The 21,684-nt window shown below is 39.4% G+C and overlaps 1 protein-coding gene across 16 annotated transcripts in view; it reads right to left on the reverse strand.

The window, feature by feature from the left end:
• Positions 1-437: 437 nt before the first annotated feature.
• Positions 438-21,684, reverse strand: part of ESRRG (estrogen related receptor gamma) — a 519,096-nt gene continuing 497,849 nt past the window's right edge. For all 16 annotated transcript variants that reach the window (XM_039883372.1, XM_039883368.1, XM_039883362.1 and 13 more), the window contains 2 exons: positions 11,693-11,962; positions 438-962 (listed from right to left, as the gene is read on the reverse strand). In XM_039883372.1, the coding sequence (XP_039739306.1) occupies positions 718-962; positions 11,693-11,962 (515 nt within the window). In that variant the 3' untranslated portion in view covers positions 438-717. The remainder of the gene's footprint in view (positions 963-11,692; positions 11,963-21,684) is intronic.

Raw genomic sequence — 21,684 nt, forward strand, 5'->3', positions numbered from 1 at the left:
CACTGCACTTTAGGTACGTTGGTTCTGTCTCTGATTCCTTAGTCATTGGGGACATTATGGTTCACAATAAGTTCACTGGCATCCATATTATGGATTAACATCCTTTGGCAGGGCTGGCTTCCTTCTCTCTTCAATTAGAGACCTCTTTTAAAAGTTCAGCAGCAGAAGGGAAGGAGGAAGGGAGGGAGGGAACGAAAGGAAAGGAAGAAAAATTTCCTTACGGCTAAAGCTATTTAAAATTTAGAAGAAAAGGAAAGGATGAGAAGAGAGGGAGGAGGATAGGGGGAGGGAGGGAAGGAGAGAAAGAGGAGAAAGGAGGGAAGGAGAGAAAGGAAGGAAGGAAGGAAGGAAGGAAGGAAGAAAGGAAGGAAGGAAGGAAGGAAGGAAGGAAGGAAGGAAATGAGCGAGAGAGAGAAGAAACCACTAATCAAGGAAGCCAAAAAATGAGGATAAGGAGGTGTAAAGAAAGAAGGAAAAAAGTTAAGAGGAAGAAAAATGAGAAAAGAAAAAAAAAAAAGATGTGATCAGGTAGAAAGAAATTCATCAGGAAGATACGGAGAAATCTGAAAGCTGCTTCGTAGTCTTGCTGCTAAATTATCAGTGCAGTCTGTTGATTTTTGATGGTGTTAACTAAACTCTAAGTTTCTTCGACATCACTCTTGGGTTTATTTTCCCTCTTTTGGCGTGCAGGATAGGAAGGCCCAGGAAAACTTTTAGTCAGACCTTGGCCTCCAGCATTTCCAAAAAAAGTTTGTGCATGGGCACTTTGCCTTCTAGTTTGATGCTGTAGAAATGCTGCACGGCCTTGGTGGAGGTCTGCCGCAGGAGGGGGAGTGTCATCAGCATCTTGCCCGCCCGGCGGGGGTCTTCCACGTGCTGGCCGGCTTCGTAATCCTGCAGCGCCTCATGCAAGACATCCTGAAGCTTCTGGACGGCCTCCACGTCTTCTATGTGCATGGAGTCTGTGCGACAAAGCAAAGAACACGGACACTGATATTAATCATAAAAGTCCATGTCTATTAGAGAGCTATGAAAGTTAAAGATTATTCCCGAACTTCTCTAAGCTCTAAGCTGTGGATTGCTCACCATTTCAAACTCTCACCATTTCAAACTCTCTCTTTTTATTTTGGTCTAAATTTCCCTACAGTGGATAATTTCCAATGCTCAGTTAGAACATGGGAATGATTACAAAAGATCCATTATTTAAAATGTGGTTATTGTTTTTCCTCCTAATACTGAACAAGAGAAGACTGTCTTTAAACAGATGACAGTTGGTCTATTTTATTCATTACCTCATTCTTGCACTTATTTATTCATTCAACCATTATGGAAGGCCATCGATTAAAAATATTATTCGAACTGCTATGAAGGTAAAGTTGTCTAAAATTCTGAGCTTGCCTACAAAAAGTTCATATTTCCCAAAAGGAAAGGAAAACATTGATGACTAAGATTTTAAAAACTCCATGTGCATACACTGACTCTAACACTGTGTTCGGGCATAGAAAACGCAGAAATCACAATAAACTTATCTTTTTAGAATTTTTAGTATAATAGTCATAGTTTTTTAAAAACATCCTTACATAGTCTGTTTCTCTACTGAAATACAAATGAAGCCTTTAGATTAATGAGTTCTGAAATATTTTTCATATTCGTGAAGGTGAGCTTCGCCCTTAAGTGACTAATTTAAAAATCTAATCTGATCGAACGAGGAAAGGGTTAACAGGGTTGGCACAATTATTCTTGTGAGAAATGTGAGATGTGGAGGAAAAAATAAAAGTTACAGCTCTAGCTCTAAAACAGACACTTAATTATATACAAGTTTGAATCATTTAGCACGTTTTATTGATTCTGATGACAGTTTATCTGTTAATTACACATAATGGGGTCTTTGGGGGAATTCTGAATGTTTCATAATTCTAGTTCTCTGCGAATGCAGAGCTCTAAGATATATGTAGTGAGCCTAATCTTTCATATAATTCAAGTTTCAGATCACATGCGCAAAAAGAGAGGAAAATGCCATTTAAAATCGAGTGGCTAAACATGATAAAAAAAATTATGGCAAAGTAAGTAAAAGACTGACTGCAGTTATAAGCAGTAACATGTTTTTTAAATTTTCTTTGTATTTTATTTATTGCTTTTTTTTTACACGGTTATTTCGCATCAGCTCACCACATCATTTGTAAATTGACCAGTATTTACATTATGCGGTTAATGACACGCTTCTTTGAAAGACTCCTGAATAATCTGTAATACAGTTGTTTATAAATGTTCACTGCTCAAGACTTGATTCCTGCCTGGAGGAGCCAAAAGGAGCGTTCGAGACACTCCCCACGGTACCCTGCCCTTCCCCTGGGCCGTTTCTTCCTTGGCGTCTCTCTGATCTGGTTTCTGGATGAGTGGCAATCCCATCCCATTCCTACGTGTCTTCTCTTTAAAACAAGCACACATAATTTCCAGAGCCATCTAAGGGTTGGTGATGTTACTGAGAAAAAGAAAGTCATGGCGAAGACAGCAACATACTCTGATATTTTTTCTCTCCCTTTTCACTTAAATGATGTCTGAAGGGGAGGCGGTGGGCATGGACACACACTAAAGGTAAGCGTCCAGGTACATGAAAGACTGACCTTGTACATTCAGGGAACAGATGGGGTGGACTTGCCAAACCCGTTTTGGGATCAAAGTTAACACTCTAAGTAAAAGCAGAGGGGAACAAATGGATGGGGAAAATAGGAATTGCATTCTTTACAGATAAAATTTTTTAAATATAACTATTTTCCAAGCAGACCAAAAACAAAACAAAAAACCAGAACATGAACAATATACCACGTATTAAGTACGGGTCTTAAGGCCTCTGATAAGCACTTTATAGACACAGCCTCACTTTGTGCCCCAACAGCCCTGTCCGTCACACACATCGGTAGGAAGGGCCAGAGTCAAGCTTAACTCAGGTTTCTGTGAATCACAGTTTACAACATTGGACATGGCTGGCATTTCCTTTTCTGAAAATTATAATAATGATGATGATGATTTGAAATTGTCCTCTGAGCTCATCTCATTCAAACTTCCATCTTCATCGATAATCTTCTCGACAACCTTTCTCGTGAATTTGGCTCTGGTTCTGATGACTAGAATGATACAGGATGAATTCCCCCCTCCGACATGGCAGATCTTTAAATGCTTGACGTCGGGCGGCACAGCCGCCTCAGCCCCCACCCCAAGTCTCGCCTTCCTCACTACTCCTGCCCAGCAGGAGATATATTATAAGATGTCACAGGAAATGAGGCGAGAACAAATAGCAGAGAGATATGCTCACAAACAGCAATTAAGACTTCAAACTATTCTTTAAAGGCTGTGATTTAGCTTGTGAGATTTAAAAATGATTTAATCAAATTACTATGATGATTTAGCTTCCCATTTACAGAAAAGATTCTAACTCATTTGAGCTTTACCCATTCTCGGACTGGCTAATACTCTAAATGCAAACTCACTAAATCTGAACTATTTAATTAGACCATGATTCAGCTGGCAGACTGCTGAAGAAAATATTAATCTCCATTAGAGAGCCTAGTTCAAGTTCTGGCTCTGTGGCTTTAACCTCTGTTTTGTTCTTCTGGCAAAATTTTTACATGTATGCGAGGCCTGCTAAACTGGCATTAAACGATGTAATCATTTAGCTTTGGTTGCCAGGGATGGTTCCATTTTAACTTTACATTTTAAAGGAAATAGTCCCAGTATTTGTGCTAATGGGAACCAGGTAAAATTAATAATGGAAATCATAGGTTTATGAACTAACTAGACAGGATGAGGCTATACTTTTAAAATGCTGGGTAAGTTGTTTAAAAAAAAAAAAAAATTAGGTCACCTGGGCCTAAGCCCAGACCTATTAAATCAGAAAATTGTGGCTGAATTAAGACATCAGTATATATATATATATATATACAATATATATATTGTTTAAGTCTAGGTGATTCTCTGGCCAAGTCACGGTTGAGCTAGTGAACCAGACAAAACAAACAAATGCTACTTTAATCAAGATTTCAAAAGATAACCAGATTTCAAATGATACATATATTATCAACCAAATATTAAGTTGCAACACCTAACAATAATAACTTCCAATATTTTACTCTGTGAAGTGGGATCCTAAAGCAATGTGACTAGCTCAGATCATTTGCTTCAGGAAGATAGCTAAGTATCCTCATACAGGCAGCTGCAAAATTCAACGAGAGTTACAGCCACTGCAGAAGATTTACTTTTATATCTTACCTGGAATAAAACCCTGCCCTTCTCAGTGTAAACATACTGAGGGCTGTGGGCGTGAGCAGAGCTGCTCCCAAATGCCCACGTTCAGAGTAATCCTCTGGAGGCAGTGAGCTTGGGCACTGAGGGGCCGGTACCCAGTACGGCCATGGCAAACTGGCCCTTGATTAACAGGTTAAAAAAATTTGTGCCAATCATAAAATTTTGATTAAAAATAGGTAGACTAGATTCAAGGAAGTTGGCAGTGGCGGCAGTAAAATACTTTTCTCTCTCTAAATTTGCAGATGAATTTGCAGAGCAAATGGATGACAAATATAAAAACCCATAGGTAACACAAAAAAATTAGGTGACGAGGTATCCCCAAGATATGCACACACACAGAGTATCGGAATTACTGTATGCGTGTGTGCCTGTCTTCCTACCTCTCTGTCCGCTGAAGCAGCCTTGGAAGAATGGCCAACTCAGAAACACGGTAATGAGTAACGAACAACCTAGCACCCAGCTTGTAATTAGATTCCAGGACCTGGTCAGGACATATTTAAGATGAGTATAGAACATCCTGTCATGCTAAAGTACTAAGTACATTATCTAAAGTACTAAGTCATTCAAAAACATTGCAGAAGGTCACCTGAAGACTGACCCAAAGTGGGACCTTACAAACACTAAAGAAAATCAACATCTGTGATCCAAGGTAACTGACCCAAAATGGGACAATTTGAACTTCAATAGCGATTGTAATTGCAATTGATTGAAATCCACTGAATATGTTTAAACACGTGTTTATAATGACATTAAAGACATGTGGAGCACCAGTTTTTTATCTTGAAAGCTGGTGATGAGAAAGAATCCGGCATTTATCCTACCTTTCCTATACAAATTGTATCACTGGGAACCAAATAAAGATAAAGGACAGCATCACTTTATATAAGTATCCCTTCTACTAAATAAAAAAATAATAATAAAATTACAAATCGCCATTTTGCAAGCAGAGAGATTAATGAATAATGAGCATCAGCAGCTGCTGTCATCACAGAACGAGAGACAGCCGGACATAACATGCCTCTCAGCGAACGGCACACCACCTATGCGTGCCACAGGGATTGAAGCTGAGTCTGAGTCTCCGGATCCAGATGCCAATTTGCCCAAAATGCAAAGGGCAGAGAAGCATGATGAACTGCACCTGGAAAATGCAATCTGCAAAGTCCAGACTTCAACAGATAAGCTGTACGAAAGTAAAAACGGAAGAGGAGCTTTTAAAGGAAACTTAAAATTCCTTAAGAAAAAATAAATTAATGGACAAAACTAAACCATCACGTCTGGGGATATGCATTTAGAGATAAAACCATCGTGAAACACAAGCAAAGGGTGACTAAGAAAGTCAGGGCAGGAGAGTGGTTACTTCTGCCGGCAGGGAGGGGTTGAGACAGGTAAGACACGCGGAAGGGTTTCCGGGATATCTTTGTTTCTTGACCTTGCTTAACCTTATACGGTCATTGTGCTGGGCTGCAAAATAGGCTTTCAAGGAAGTCAGAAGTGTCCTGATAAGATGATGGCAAAGGAAGAAAAAGCCAATGTCACCGTGGAAGCAACATGCTGCACTGCTAATTTCAAAGATGGGGGAATGTTCCAGGAGCCCAGGAACACAGGGAATGCTGCTCTAGAAGCTGGAGAAGGCAGTCTCCCCCAGAGCCTCCGGAGGGCTGCGCCCTGTTGGCACCTCACCTTTCCCCTAGTGGACTTCCAACCCCTAGAACGGTAAGAAAATAAATTCACGCTGTTTAAAGCCACCAACTTGGGGTAATTTGTTAGGCACTAGGAGACACACTCATTAAGTTACACATTTGTTTTTTCCGTGTTTTCTTTTCTTTCTTTAATCCGTGTTTTATTTCCCATTAAAATGGTGAAGGAGATAGAAAGGGGGTGAGAAACTTCTAATGGAATGGTCCCTTCCAGAAAGTAGTGAGGCAAGGGGAACGCCCATCAAGATTATAGAAACACTTGGCAAAAACACCCAAGGAAGCTGTGCATATATCATGTAGGAAGTTGGATCAAAAACCTTTTAGGCCTTCTCTAACCCAGAGAAGTTATAATTCTAATATTAAAAATGGTAATAATTCTGATTTAGTGCTAAACCACAGTGAGAACAGAACTTCTGAGTGTACAGTTTTCTACTAAGACATCCTTATTTGGGGAGAAAAGCTGTTTTCCTCATTTCTTCCTCTATCAAGCCAGCCTTCTACGTTTATACCAGCCACACAAATCACTCTTTTACAGTGTTTATATGAAATGTTGAACCACAGAAAACCCCCTTGGCCCATGGCGTCCTTGTGTCTACTTTGCATGATGGGATTTCCCTGCGAGGTGTTTTCCTATGTCCTTACAAGGACTCAAGGCCTCCTCTCTCTCTCCCGCCAGTATCTGATACTTGTCTAGGAGCTTTCTAGCTCCTGTCACTAGAGGTGATAAAGACAATTATATTCACTAAGTGTGTGTTGATACCCACTTGGGTGGTAAATATCTCAACCTTCCACAACATCATAAATGATCTGTATCATGCTAATGACCTTTTGTAACAGAATGCTCATTATCTTAAGACCTGTAAATGAGTATGATGTTATGTCACTCCTTAGAAGTAACACAACAGCAGAGTATTTTATTACCCAGGTTGGAAGCACTGATATACTTGAAGCCAATATTTCCTATACTATATCAAGGCAGAATGACCACTGAGCATGATAAAAAACATTTAAGGACCAGTCTTTACTTTTTACATGCAAGTGAGAAATATCGTAATATATGAAATTTAAGAGTTGTGTTAAATTAAAATGTGTGTGTGTATGTGTATCTCACCTTAAATAAAATTAAAATAAACAGTGATGGTAGATTTGAACAAAAAACAAAAACAAACAAAAACAACAAAGAAAATAAATTAGAGACCAGGAGATGGAAAGTCAAAATTTTGATCTCTTCTTTATCTGATAGTATTAATTATGGCTTGGTGTGGGTAAAAAATAAAAATAAATAACAACCTGCCACAAAAGACCTACCCTTATTTATATTTTAAAAGATGCTATACCCTGGCAAACATCTTGTCTTTAATTCTTTTTGTCGTCTTTCTTGGTGGTGGTATGCTACGATAACGCCAAGAAGACAGCAAGATAAAGGAAGTGAGCACAAAATTCTAAATTAAATTAAAAATACCAGTTTCAGTTGGCTGGTATGACATTGAAATGACTGAATTCTTCTGCATTGATGTTTCTGAAGACATGGTATATTCTTATTTAAGGAACAGAAATAGCTTATTGATAGCAAGGGACAGAAGAGTACCCGCGCATCTTTATTAGCTCACTTCAGTTACTGGTAAAACAGTATCGGACATGTCCACCTCACAGACATGATATGGAAATCAAATGAGATTCCTAAGAGAAGGCTAAAAAGATGAAATTTAATTGAAAACAAGTCTCCAGAAAAATTCTATAAAAAGGATACTCTCTTGACCAATAGTTATAACAATCTCTAAAATACTGAAATCAGCCAGTTTAGTCAAAATTCCAGTAAAATTGTTTGAGGGTCCCCTTCAGTAGACACTAAAGAACTGAAAAGTTTTTCATTTTTTATACCAGTTCAGAAGATGTTAATATTTCTAATAAAAATACATACATACCACATAGAAAATATATGACTATACTTACCATTCTCACTTAAAAGTAACTGATACAAAAATTTTAGGCCAGTTAGGAAGTATTCACCTGCCTCATTTTATAGAGAAGAAAACAGTTATATGGCTAAACCATGCATTCTCAAGATGAAATTTGGAATTGAAGAGTAGAAGAAAAAAATCTCTCTTTTAGGTAAAACACACATAAATAGATACATAGTACATTTGGGATATTATTATCTCATTGAGGAAAATGTAGCTAAGAAGGCTATCTTCAAAGAGTGATAACTAAAAAAAATTGAGAAACACTAGTCCAGACCTCTGTGATGGTCCAAATATTCTGATTAAATATGGCCCCCCTTTCGGTCTCCTCCAGCAATCGTAAACTATCCTTAAAATTACATCACAGTTCTAAATGTATGCCATTTGTCCTCAAGAACAAAATAATGTCAGGAGATGGTTATAATTACTTATGATTTAAAATTGATGACCAAAATATTACTTGTAGCTTTGTATTGATAGTCTTTCTGTAGTTCTAGAAAGACTGCTAGAAGTAAAATCTTAAACCGCTTTAATCTTCCACTTTATAAAAATGAGTGTAACCATTTCAAACAAATTCTTGGCCATAAGAATCGATAGGACCAATCGAGAGAATAGAAATAGCATGATATACTCTTACTCAAAATGCTTGGAGTACTATTTCACTGTATTTTCCAATAGAGACATAAGATTAATTACAGAATCACAGAATTCTGTAATTCTGGAAGACATTCTAGAGATCTGTCTATCCTCTTGGTGTACACATGAAAAAACTGGGGCCTAACAACTGCAACATTAAAACAATGACCTAGATTTTCCTTTTTAAATTTGATGAATGAGGGTTGCAGTCGCTACTCAAGTGGTTGTTGTCACTCAAAAATAAGAGAATACATGGTTTAAGCGAGCCTCTGAGTTTCTTACCTTCAGAAATGATTGGAACAATTACTTAGGGTTTCCAGATACTTGAATGTGAGAATTACAGCATTAGTACATGATACATTGGATTTTTTTTTTTTTTTCATCTACCTGAAGATAGGGACTATACTTCTGCTGGCATTCTAGTGTCATAAGTATTCCTGAATTCACAAATGACAGAAACAGAGCTACAGAAAATATGACGGTCATTATTAGGAAGCCAATTTCCTGTTTCCCAAGCATGAGCACGACATTTATAATTATTGAATAAAGACAGATGTTTAAAATAAGCTGAAATTTAGATTAATGAGACAATCATACAGGGAATGCTCAGATACCTATAAATAACACTAAAATGTTTGTTTCATTTTGCACAGAAAGTCACTTATTTGATCTGAAATTTCTAAATACTTAAAGTCTATGAGCTTTTTAGGGTGTCTGAAAATTACTAAAATATTTTCATATTGAAGCATTAATGAGCAGCTTAAGAATCACCAGATCTAAGCAAGATCGAATCTACTACTTTATCACTGTCCTCCAAATAATGGTCAAAAAATAGAATGAAATGGCATCATATTGACAGTATCAGCAAAATGACTTCTGAATCATTTATCCCAACAGGTTAGATGAGTAAGAGAAAGACCGTATTTATAGAACACAGGAGAGGTGGCACAACTTAGAAATTAAAATAGCCTTTAAAGTGCTTAATAATTTCTCCATTATTATGGACTTTGACTCAATTTCTCTTGGCATTGAGAGGCTGAAAGACTGTCAAACAACTTGCAGGAAATTTTTGTGACACGGAGAAGTTTTCTGGGAAAAACTTGATGCTACTCAATACTATAATAAAGAGGAAAAAAAGGAGGGCTTGTTAACTATTTCTGGCTTTAAACAAGAAAAATTAACTAGTTCTTTAAATACTCTCTAATCACCAGTCACTGCTCTAAAGTAGGTCACTTCCTCCCCCTAAGAGAAGAGTGGAATTAGAATATTTATCAAAATATTAATGATTATACTCCTAAACAGCAGAGACAGAAACGCTGCTACTAATTAATTCAGGCACTCTAAATTATAATCCATAATCACAAAGTGTGCATCTGACACCTAAAATTATAAAATTTTAGCAATTTTGATAAAATTTTAGCACTGCTCAGCACTCATGATTAGTTAATCAAAAAAAAAAAAGCAACTGGAAACATAAAAGATATAAAACATGCTTGCTGTACTTTATAAATAATTAACCACGTAAATGTTTTAAATTTGAATTACTATATGATTACCAAATAGAAATTCTTCCCCAAATCTTTCATCTAATTATGAGAGATGCTATAATGTGAAGTCTATGCAAACTAATAAATTCTCAGAAAATTTCTGCCCCATCGCCCGTTTTGGTTTTTGAGAGAGCAGGACAAGGGGTTCTTGAGGGTTTGTAACGACAATGCCATTTGTCATAATGAATCATATTTTACAGTCCCACTGGGGAGCAGGAGGAGAGAAGTGAATGGAGCGTTAAGGCAGAGGGCTGCGTCCGCAATTAAAAGTGCGAAATGCTAAACACCATTACGAAGACAAATAGGAAAGTACAACTTCATTGTTGAAAACAATTTCCCTCCTATCAGTCCAAGGATTCATGCATCAATATTGTAGATGAACTGTTAATTACAAAATCAATTAAAAATTATTTCTAAAAACAGTCACGCGTCCCTGGCTCTCACGGGGGCAATTTGGGCAGAAGGTCTCATCTCACTAGGACTGCGCCAAATCACAAAGTCGTCATCCACAACTAAGCAAAAGCAATCTGGGTTTTCATTTTTCAGCGCGGCTGAGCCCAGCCTGAGATTGATCGTCACATATGGCCCCAGAAAACAAACTGTCAATACCTTGAATGCTGCAGAATTTGAACAAATAGCCGTCCGCCCATTCAAGCCACTCATTGCATCCCATTTAACAGATTTTATTGACAGTTTCCTTCTTGTAATTAAAGGGAAAACTACTGGCCAGCAACCAAGATAAAGTTCAAAGATAGGGTCAAAACAAAAGCAGATGGAGGGGCACGGTGTGACTGTCAATGGTACGTAGCATCAGAGCATGTTATTGACACGTAGGTATCTAATGATCGGCACGTCATTAAGAAGGGATCTATCTGGAACTTTATGCAAATGCTAAAACAGCCTTAAGACCACAATTAAAGCATTCGGAGAGGCACAAAGGGAAAAACAACAAAGCGCCAATGATTTTTACTTATCAGAGGCTGCTCCCTATTTTAGTCCGTTTCAGTTCAAATGTAAAGACTGTTTATTCCCAGAATCCTGAACCCATTCTGCATAGCTGGTACCTTTGAGAGAGATACGCCCTCAGCAGAATGACATCCAGAGAATTCCAGAAGTCAAGAAAACGGAGCGTTCTTTGATAACCAAAATTAAAAACAGCACTCAATATATTTTACCAGTTGCAAAATTTGAATTTTTCAGGGGAAAACACCGTTTGTGTGTATTTGTACTTCACACTTACTTTCGCTTGTGCATACAAGACAATGGCGCTGATTTTGTCCTGAGAGTGCCCATTCGCACTACAAAGTAGCCAGTGTATTAGGTGGTGAAAGTTTTACAGCTTTCAATGGCAAATGTAAAAAAAAAAAAATTAATACCGTGTAAGTTGATTTTTCTTATTGCTAACTGTCACTAGAAAGCTAAAATGATTCTGATTTTGCTGATTCATAGGGAATTTACAACTGAGTCTAGCAAATCTCTGAAGAAGTTAAGGAAAGGGGTAAAACTGACGTATTAAAAAATGTAACAATGACCATGTCAGTGTGCCAACCTGAATTAGCAAGAGCTATCGCTTTGAGGGTGACAAATTCTTCTTTCTCCAGTTTCATGCTCTTGTATTTCTTTACCAGCTGCAGGATAGCATTATTTAGGTCAAGAAGGCCTGCTAATTTGGACTGGTCTTCATCCATTATATAATCGTCTGCATAGACAAGTTCATCCTCAAATGAAAGAGATCGGTATACGACACCAAGGATCAAAATTTCCATCCAAGCACTCTGCAGGAGGCTCATCTGGTCCGCCAGGGACAGCGTGGAGAAGCCTGCATGGGAAGATGGGCAGATCAAGTTACTCTAAAGCCATAATTTCATAATGCAACATTAGCTTCATATGGTGGTCGGCCTCTGCATGCGTGCTCAAAATTATGCTGAGCTTTGAAGAGACGCTCTTAAATTCTCCCCTGATCATTTTGCGAGCGGCAAAGCGAACATCACAAACCAGCTCCAACATGGTAGTATCTTCTCTAGGTTTTACAGACAGGGCTGAGAAGAGTATCATAGTTTTGTTTCTTTCTCTTGAGAAGAACATACCACATAACGTTAAATATATTTGATTTTCTGGCTGAAGTCTTTATGACTGTCTCAGATTTTCAACAACCTCATCTCTCAAAACTACTTTTTACACAAAACATACACGTTTTTAAAAAGTAAAAAAATAAAGGAATACAGCAGAGTGAAATCTGGAAACATTTCTCCACAACAGTCACAAGCACTGTGCAGGATGAGGATGCTTCCACCCCAAACCCCTTCCCAATTGGGTACTTGTCCCTCCTGATATTTAGCATGAATTCCTTTTGAGAATGGTCGGTATTGGTACAAAAGGCCTCCTCACCCAATAGAAAAGCAAGTTTAGTCTTCATATTAAGATCCAGTTATTTAAAAAGTTAAATATGGAGGCAATGGAGTTTGGTGGATAGGATATGAACAAGGCTCGATCTTGAATATAAACATCGGTTCCACTGAGCGACTGGTCGTTTCACTTTAAACACGACTTACTTGTACCTTATTTTTTGTTTCGTGGAAATAGAAAATCACCCAATAAACACTAATTTGTAATATGCACTCAATAAGTGTAGCTATATTATAGGTTATTTTTATCTCAAATATCTGGATGACTGTTTCAGTTCTGGAGTGCTTTCATTCACGCACGCTTCCGGTCCCTTCCAAGTGTGGGAAAACATATGCAAACACATGATATAATTATAGTTCAGTGATGTAGTACAATTAAACCTTAGGAGTAACAATATATATTTATAGCTTAGAGGGACCAGATCTAAATTCTAAAAGAAATTTAAGGAATGAGGTCTTAGTGATTATTCCCGATCATCAACCACATATTTCTTCCAAGAATCCTAGAAAAGAACTGTTTCTCAAAACTTCACTTTCATTTCCAAGGTTATGCCCAGGAATTCCAAGGGTGACCACTTCTGTGGTCTCTGAGAACAACGGTCCCATGATTTAAGCTACTGCCACCAATAATTCTATACAACGAAGACAATTTTAATACTGGAGCTTATAAAATGTATTTTTACTCCTTTTCTCAACCCTGTTACCTAAATCACAAATATCCACTGCTACCCAGCCTTCTTAGGCTCTTGCTACGGTCATTGCTGTTCTAATTTTCATTCATCTCAAATTGTTCATATCCATGTGATATTGGGAACTAGAGCACAATAAGGAACAGGAAAATATCTCCTGGCCTGTTGGTGACAACCAGTAGCTTGCCATTTGGCACCGTTAACTAGAAGTGTTTAATAAAATCATCAAGAGGGATTAGTCAAGCTTTCCATAAGGGGGTCTTCCGGCATCTGTAAAAGGCATTTCTTTCATTCTTTATCAAGCTGCTGACATAGTACTTGACAGATCTTTTGGACTGGCTGTATAAGTCTTTTTGTCCCTCTTTTTTTCCATTCTTTGTGTGTGTTATTGTGATGTGGGGTTAAATTAATGACCATCCTCTTAGAATTAGATATAACAATCGATGACATTTAGAGGAGGAAATAGTGATCTGATTTGAGTGGGTTTGCCTCCATTGGCTTTTGGTTTTGAGACGGTTATACTCACAACAAACAAACACACAAACAAATAATATTGCTCTTTTTTCTATTCCCCCTCCCAAGAAAAAAGATGCAATGCACACCCAAATATCTAACTCGAGAAAAGGGACTACATGGAGATTTCTTTTGTAAATTAAATAGACAAAAATGAGAAGTGATCGTCCAGGAAGCTCTGAGTAAAAGGGCATTTTCCCTGTGCCGTGGATCTCCTCTCCCTGCGCACACCCCCGGCAGCAGCATCTCTGCAGCAGCAGATGGACGGAGCGCGTAGCCTGCAGCAGCTTCCTGTGACAGCCCCATTCTCCCTCCCAGACACTGCTGTTAGTAAATAGATTTACACATCCTCCAATCTCCACACATCTTTCTGCCGAATAATTAAAAGCGGGATGATTAGTTTATTGAGTGGAAGGAGGAACTTTTTTATTGAGGTCCAGCCACGATTTTATCAGGGCCAGCACTTTTACGGTTGTCAGGAGGGTGCAGGCATCCAATTTTTCTTATCTGCCTGATTAATACAAACGCTGTTTCAGGACGCATTAATTAACAGATACAAATCTGCGTTCTCATGGAAGGATCGATACGGAGAAGAAAAGAGGCATCAATGTGAATTTAGCGCTGCTGATGGAGAAGGCAGCCTATCGACACTTACGTGCACGGGAACTTTAGAGTTGCACGGGGGCCCCTTTGTCCCTCCGACTTACAAATGAGCCGTGTCTCCAGCCGTAACAATGCTCCACACGTTTCTCTGAGGTTTAATTAAGCCAAAAATAATTAATAAAATTTCATTTTTCAGGTGGATCCTGCAATTTGTTTCTTCTAGGTCAGTGGCTTTGTGTGTGTGTGTGCATGTGCGTGTGCGTGTGTGTGTGATCCTGTAGAACTAACTTTTTCTCTTTTCCCTTTTACTTCTTAATGAATTAAAAAGAAGGGAAAAGATAAAAAAAAGGGTTTCTTCTCTCTTTTTTTCTTGATGGGGGAGGATGAGAAGATGGATATAACAAAAGGTATGACAAGTTTGCTCGCTTGCTATCTTCAAGTCTATTTCAGCTGATTGAAAGGTGTAATTTTTGCAAAATGATAGGAAAAGCAACAATCCACATTTTAAACAATATAAATAAAAGTCTGCACTCTTTTCTCTTCTGGGTCTAGAAATAGCTGAATCTCAACAGATTAACCCTTTTCTACCTCTGCAATCTAGAAGCTGGCAGAAAGCTCTCTCCCACCCACATGCCCAGCTAACGGCCTTGTTCTGAGACGGCTGTGCTCACCGGGCCACTAAGGAGGCTGCACACATAACGGACATCGCATTTAGGTCCACGCAGTTCTTCTCCCTGCGCTAAGGGGTGCTAGCTGCACGGCGGGTACATGAAGACACATGGATAAGATCATATTGTTATCAGGAGACCCGAGCAAAGCATAGCATCTTAAATGACCAAGAGCTAAATGAAAATGCATGTTTTAAATACTCCAAGTCTGAAGAATTTTCTGAAAACGCTACTGCCCTATTGGCACACACATGTTTGTATCCAAATGGTAATTACTTGTTTGTGCCTTTAACAGCATTTAGTGGTGTTTTATAGCTATCAGGCTACAAGTTAGAGGTGCTTTCATCTATACCATTTAGCTGTCTCTGGAGAGAAACCGCTTTCCCAAGCGAAATAAAATGTGCTTTGCAGTTGTGTTGTGGGAGCCTCATGTCTCATCCATCCCGGGACCTTAATCTCTGGTGTGTGACAGGTTATAGTTTTAAACGTCCAGCCGTGTTACGGCTTTTTAAAACACACTGATACCGCGGCACGTGTTTCCTTCCCCAGCCGCAGCCCATCCCACGCATGTCGCTGACAACTGGGATCTCTCTTGATCTCCGCCCTGGAGTCAGTGCCATTTAACGTAGCTCGGGCATTTTGCTCGCAGAATGATTCTCTACCTTCTTGACCCACAGTTAAATAGCGTGTTTATCTCAATACACTGCGCTCCAAATAAACCAGGTGACAGATGGGAATAACATCATTTGGAAGGACTGAAAAGCTTCTTGAGAGGCAGGTACCCCGGAAGTAATAGGTTTGAAGAAAGTATGTTGTGTGCCAAGCCTCTTGCCTCTGTCTGCTAGAAGCCCCAGAGGGTGACCGTGCGGCCACGGGCACTTGTCAAGTACTTTTTTTATTTTTTATTTTTCTCCTTAGCCTGGCAAACTGATGCACTTTGCAGTCAACTTACAAAAAAGGCTAAGCATTTGAAAGTGTGAAGGGCAAAAAATATCTGACGGCTGGTCTTCAAAAATACACTTTCGTTTCAGAAAGCATAAATGTTTACTTCCTGAACAGAGTGTTGACAGAAGGAGGCTGCCATGCAGGCATCTGGGTTTAACCCCTGCCAGGCGTTTTCTTCTCGGCGGCCTTGCTGAAACAGAGAGCACGCATTTTAAATCTGCGGGGTCTGTTAATATCCGTTAATCATGGCATTGATTTGCCTGCTCGCAGTTTTTGAACTGTAGTTTCTCTGTTCCACGAAAAATTGACACTTTTCAACAACTAGCATATCATGCTAGAATTGCAATGATGCCGTAACGATTCACTGAGATCACAGACGAAGTTCACGGAGAGGAGGTGAATGAGCAACATGGCAAAAGTGGGGTGCCTTCTCCCCCATGCGAACATCCCCTGATGTTCACGGGAACCAGGGGGGAAGGCACAGCAATGCGCTAAGATTTGGTCTTAGCTATCAGTAGACGTACAGATGCATAACCCTCATTAGAGATAAGCTGACTCTGTATTTTTAAGCCAGTTCTTTTTACATATGTGCTCACATATGTTTTATGATGCACAAAACACACAGCTCTGGGGCTTGCAGTGGTGTGTGTGTGTGTGTGTGTGTGTGTGTGTGTGTTTCTGCATGTATATACTGTATATCTGAAGACCTTGTTTCTCTATTTTTTTTTTCCTTAGCAATGGACTTCATGGACCAGATCTCAATAGAGGCCAGAGTTAAGCAGCTACAAAAAGTCAGGTGCCAAGGTTAGAGCTAGAATATACCTAGAATACCTGGTGCTAGTAGAAGCATTTTATTTAACAATCTTCTTTATGAGGGATGATCTTTATTAGCTATTGTAACAGGACTTAAGCATCAGATAAAATACCTCCAATGCCACCTTCTGAATCTGTATTCTTTTAGACCGGCCATAATCCAGATGTTAATAATTTAGATTCAGTCACAGCTGGTTTAGGTGAAATGTGAGACTATGTAAGAAAATGTAAGAACAACTGACAAAATGGGACAGCACCTCCTTTCTAATTTAATCATTAGTTTCCATATTTGTTGATTTCATAAGAAATCTGTTTCTTTAACCTGATTTTTTACTTTAAGCAGGGTTCACAGAGATTTGTATGGAATCCGTATTTTTTAAATAGTAGTTTCACAGGACAAATATGAAAATTTGAAAGACAGAACTCAGATTCAAAATTTACTTACTATCTATGTGGCAAAATTGACCACCCTCTATAAAATTTAGCAAATGATTTGGGTAGCAGTTAGAAATTAAAGAAAGGGAGAACAGAATTGTAAAGGTGATATCTACTAGTCCAAGATGGAATTATTGCTATTAACTGAGTTTGCAGGTGCGACTGACAGGTGAGTTTACAGTTCGCCTGCTCATGGGCGCAGAAATTGAAAACGTGCCCACGTGGCACTGGTGGAATGCATTCTTTAGCAGTTGTTCTCATCTCCCTGTCAAGCTTGCTAAAAAATCAAAAATATAACAGCAACTAAAAGCTAAGATATTCTCCAGTGGCAACAAGGGAAAACCTCAAAATGATGACGAGATTTTTTTATCTGTTTCTGTGAGTGGGTGGTTTTTAACCTGCTTTCTAAAAAAGACTACATACAGGGCAGATGCTTGCAAAATAAGAATTTAAGAACATCTACATGGGGCATGCAGTTTCTCTCTGCAAATCCCACTTACCTACCACTTCTGAATGACTAAGATCAGAAATAATTCCCTTAGCTTTTCCCAGACTCCCTCTTACTTCTTCTGCCCTTTCATCTAAGCCAAGAAGAAAGAAAAATCGTTGGAAGGCATGGAAGCAAGTATGGCCAAGATGCTTTAAAGGAGGGAAACATAATGGCTCCTCCACCCCTACCCCCACCAGCCTTTATTTTGTACTAGTTGAAAACAAGGAAGTTCTGCCTGGAACTTCCTTTTTGATGTGACTAACATTTGTTTGAGCATCAAGAAAAAAGGAAGGTTGTACCATATAATACAGGACTCTAAAAAATATTCTACGAAAGGGCATTTTCAGTCTCACTTTGGGATTACATGGATCCTGAGAAAGGAGAAGCACTGTTTTGAAGCCTTGTTTCTGATTTGAAAGAAAAAGAACCTGTGTTTGAATGTAACGTGCTCTACCCAAGCACCGGTAGGACTGGGTCAAGAAAGACCTGCAGGCATCACAGGGCACTGACCAAGTAGTTCAAGGGAAAGCAGGGCAGCCTGTGCATCAGACACGCAGGCACTACCATCCTCTTCAGGAAACTCCCAGGTAGTCTGCATCGAATCCGGTCTAACGCTTGATTTAAAAATCAGACATCGAAATAAATGCATAGCAGCCCTATCTAGAACTTTGGGGATCTGTAAAGCTGACAGACATTTCTACATGTAAACAGTCTGGGAAACATTTAATGGCAAATACCCCAAAGCTAAGGGCTTACTGTCACTGAGTGATACGTGAGGGAAGAGGCTAATATGGAACAGTGACCGTGAGGTCTTGGGATCTGGGTTCTAGATGCTACAACCAAGGACATGAACTGGGCCCCTGTTGCGGGGTGAATTGTATCTCTCCAAAAATTTTTGGGTTCCTAACTCCCAATCCCTGCGAATAAGTAAATAACCTCATTCGGAAATAAAATCTTTGAAGATAATGAAGTTAAGATGAAGTCATCAGGGTGGGTCCCGACCTAATATAACTGTCACTTTATACAAAGGGGGAATTTAGACAGGAACAGACACACACACAGGGAACATGATGTCAGAATATCCAAGGAGGCTTCTCTCAACAAGCCAAGGGATGCTTGAGGCTGCCAGGAGCTCAGAGAGAAGCATGGAACAGGTTCTCTCTCACACCCCTCAGAAGAAACCAACCCTCCTGAAATCTCATCTCAGACTTCCAGCCTCCAGAACTGTGAAACGATCAGCTTCTGTTGCTTGACCCACCCAGTCGGTGGCACTTTGTTACAGCAGCCCCAACAAACTGATACAGACCTACAGTTGACTCGTCCTCTGTCAAATGCAAAATGCAGACTAGACGCCTGTGAAGGATCTTCCAGTTCCAACACTGCCTGACTCAGAGTAACAAACTGAGAACTAATTACGGGACGCACAGAGGCTGTGTGGGTAACAGCGGTCACTTCAGACAAAGATGATCGGACTGGGAGTAAGTAGACCAAACACTTGGTGCCAACTCTGCTGCCAAGTAACTGTGTGACTCTAGAAATACCTCAACCTCTCTGGTTCCTGATTTCTCATCTGTAAAATGAGAAGGTGGGAAAAATCAAAGGTTCCGTCCGGCCCACCTTATTAGGTTTCCAATGGTTCCACTGTGAAAGAGTCAAATTGGTTGATATTTACATGCACCCACAGTGAGTGAAGTGCTGTGCTCACGGCCATTAGACGCACAAGATGAGCACGATATACTCCTTGCCCATTAAGATTTTACAGTCCAGAGAAAGTGGACGAGACCACAATGAGGAAAAGAAGGTAAGTGCCGTGAAGAAGGATCAGCATGCGTGCGGAGGAGGAAGACGGGGGCCTGCAGCGCTTTCTCTCCTTTCCCCGCCCCCTCGTTTTGGTCCTGGCCTCCATCATCTCTTTTAGAATAAAGGGATACCACACTCCTTGCATCTGGTATTCCCCTCTTCCATCTAACTCGTGGCTATTCAAGTTTTTCCTTTTTATAACTAGGAAATCTAAGTATGCCATCCACGGATCAAAATGCTTTCTTGGCTTCCACATCTTCTAAAGGACAAAACTGAAACCTTCTGACACATGTGGAATTTCTTTCTCTATGTGGCCCTTTTCCCCCTTTCCTACCATGTGTCCTGAAAAGCCCTCCCCTTGTAACTTCTCTGTAGATAGTCTCACATGCTGAAACGTGAGCTCATTTCCCAACTTCAAGGTCAAAGCCCCCAGTTTGACTGCTTCCCACAGTAACAGCATCACTATCCACCCGATGCCTCACTCCTAGCCTTTCTCTGATCTGTCCTCGTCTACTCTTTTTCTTTTATTTCTAGAATCAAGTGTATACATTCCTTTCCAGCCCTGCTGCCATCATCGTGGTTCCCGTGCCTCATCCAGAGGAATTTACAGTTGTGACTTGTAAAATGTAAGTGTGAGCTCAAGGTAAAGGAAAAGCATGTAAAGGGATGGACCTGACGCTGTGCCTGCCACCATACAGATTTATCTGCATCCTTCTCGGCGGGCCACCATGCCGTCTGAGCTTTTAATAATGGAGTCAGCTCTTTGTGTTCCTTGCTGTATCCCCAGCACCTCACCAGTGCCCGCCACATAGCAGGTCCTCAGTAAATACGTGCCAAGTGAATAAATGAATAATTCCTTAACGACTCATTGACTGGCTTTCAAAAAGAATGGAAGGCTAGAAATGGAGACAGCATTCTCGATCTCAGTCTCTTCGTCGACGAAAAGATATCTGGATACGTAACAAAAGTTGCTCGATGTCCTCCTAATTCAACAAGTGTTTAAGGCACTGATCACATGAAATGCTCTTGGATTATTAGTGCCTATATAGTTATAGGGTTGTCTTTGGAGACACTTAAACTCTGATAAAAGTCCTGCCTAAATTTCTCCTTCTCAGCCTATTTCTTTTCAATATGCAAATAATACTAATGTTTTAATCATGTGGCCTGTTTTCTCTTATATTTGCAAATAGCCATTCACAACAGATTCTCTAATGTCACGATAACTTTTTTTTATAATTTTCAAGTATCTGTAATTAATTTCTCTACTTCATCCTAGTTGTATAATTATTTGACAATGTGTAAATTTATGTTCTGTAGCTAGAATTTTAAACCTCTGAAATCCTAACTTAGTCTGGTCACAAATGAAAACAAGTGCTCATTGCTTCATTCTATTTGCAGAAATCAAAAATTGTACGTTTACTTTTTTAACATAAATTCTCAGGCAATTCCAAATCTAGTTTTTGTAAAACCCAAGTAACTGACAAGGGTTTTTTGTTGGTGTTTTTTTTTTGTACTTAAGAAAAATCACAAGCAGACTGAGAAACCCTGTTTTTTTTTTATCGTTATGGGATTCCCTTCCCTGAATCAAAAACAGCAAAGAAAAGGCAATGCAATAAAAATGTATTCATACAGCATCTCCCTCTCAGTCCATGGTAGAACAATAGATTCTCGCAAATTCTCACGAATATTCACTTGTCAGAACTATCTGTAACACGACAACCATTAAACAGCACTGAGGGAGGGAGGTGCCTACACATTTTAAAGCAGCAAATTAGACATTTACAAACGGTAAAGATGGTACTTGTTGGTTTCGACCTTTCACTGTGTCTATACGAGTAGGTGTTAACGTAATTTAAATGCCATTTAGACATGTTTCAGGTTTACCAAACTAGCTTGTGTATCCACTGTCATGCAATACTTTTGGAGGGAAACCATTTCCACCTGCCGAAGGAGCGTGCATAGCTAGAAAGAGCTCTGTGCAAATTTTCTGGGCAAGTAAAGGAAGATCCATCTAAGTCTCAAAGGTCAGACCTTGAGGAAATCATTCAGGGGGCCAAAAAGTTTTAGTAAGGCCGGCACTAGGTTCACATTATTTTTGAACTTTGTTTTCCAATTTTTTGTAAGTATTTAGCTGAGCATTTGGACAAAGGAGCGAACAAATTATGCCTGTTGGAGACCAT

Source organism: Pteropus medius, unplaced genomic scaffold (assembly GCF_902729225.1).
Source record: "Pteropus medius unplaced genomic scaffold, Ma_sr-lr_union100, whole genome shotgun sequence".
Lineage (NCBI taxonomy): Eukaryota > Metazoa > Chordata > Mammalia > Chiroptera > Pteropodidae > Pteropus > Pteropus medius.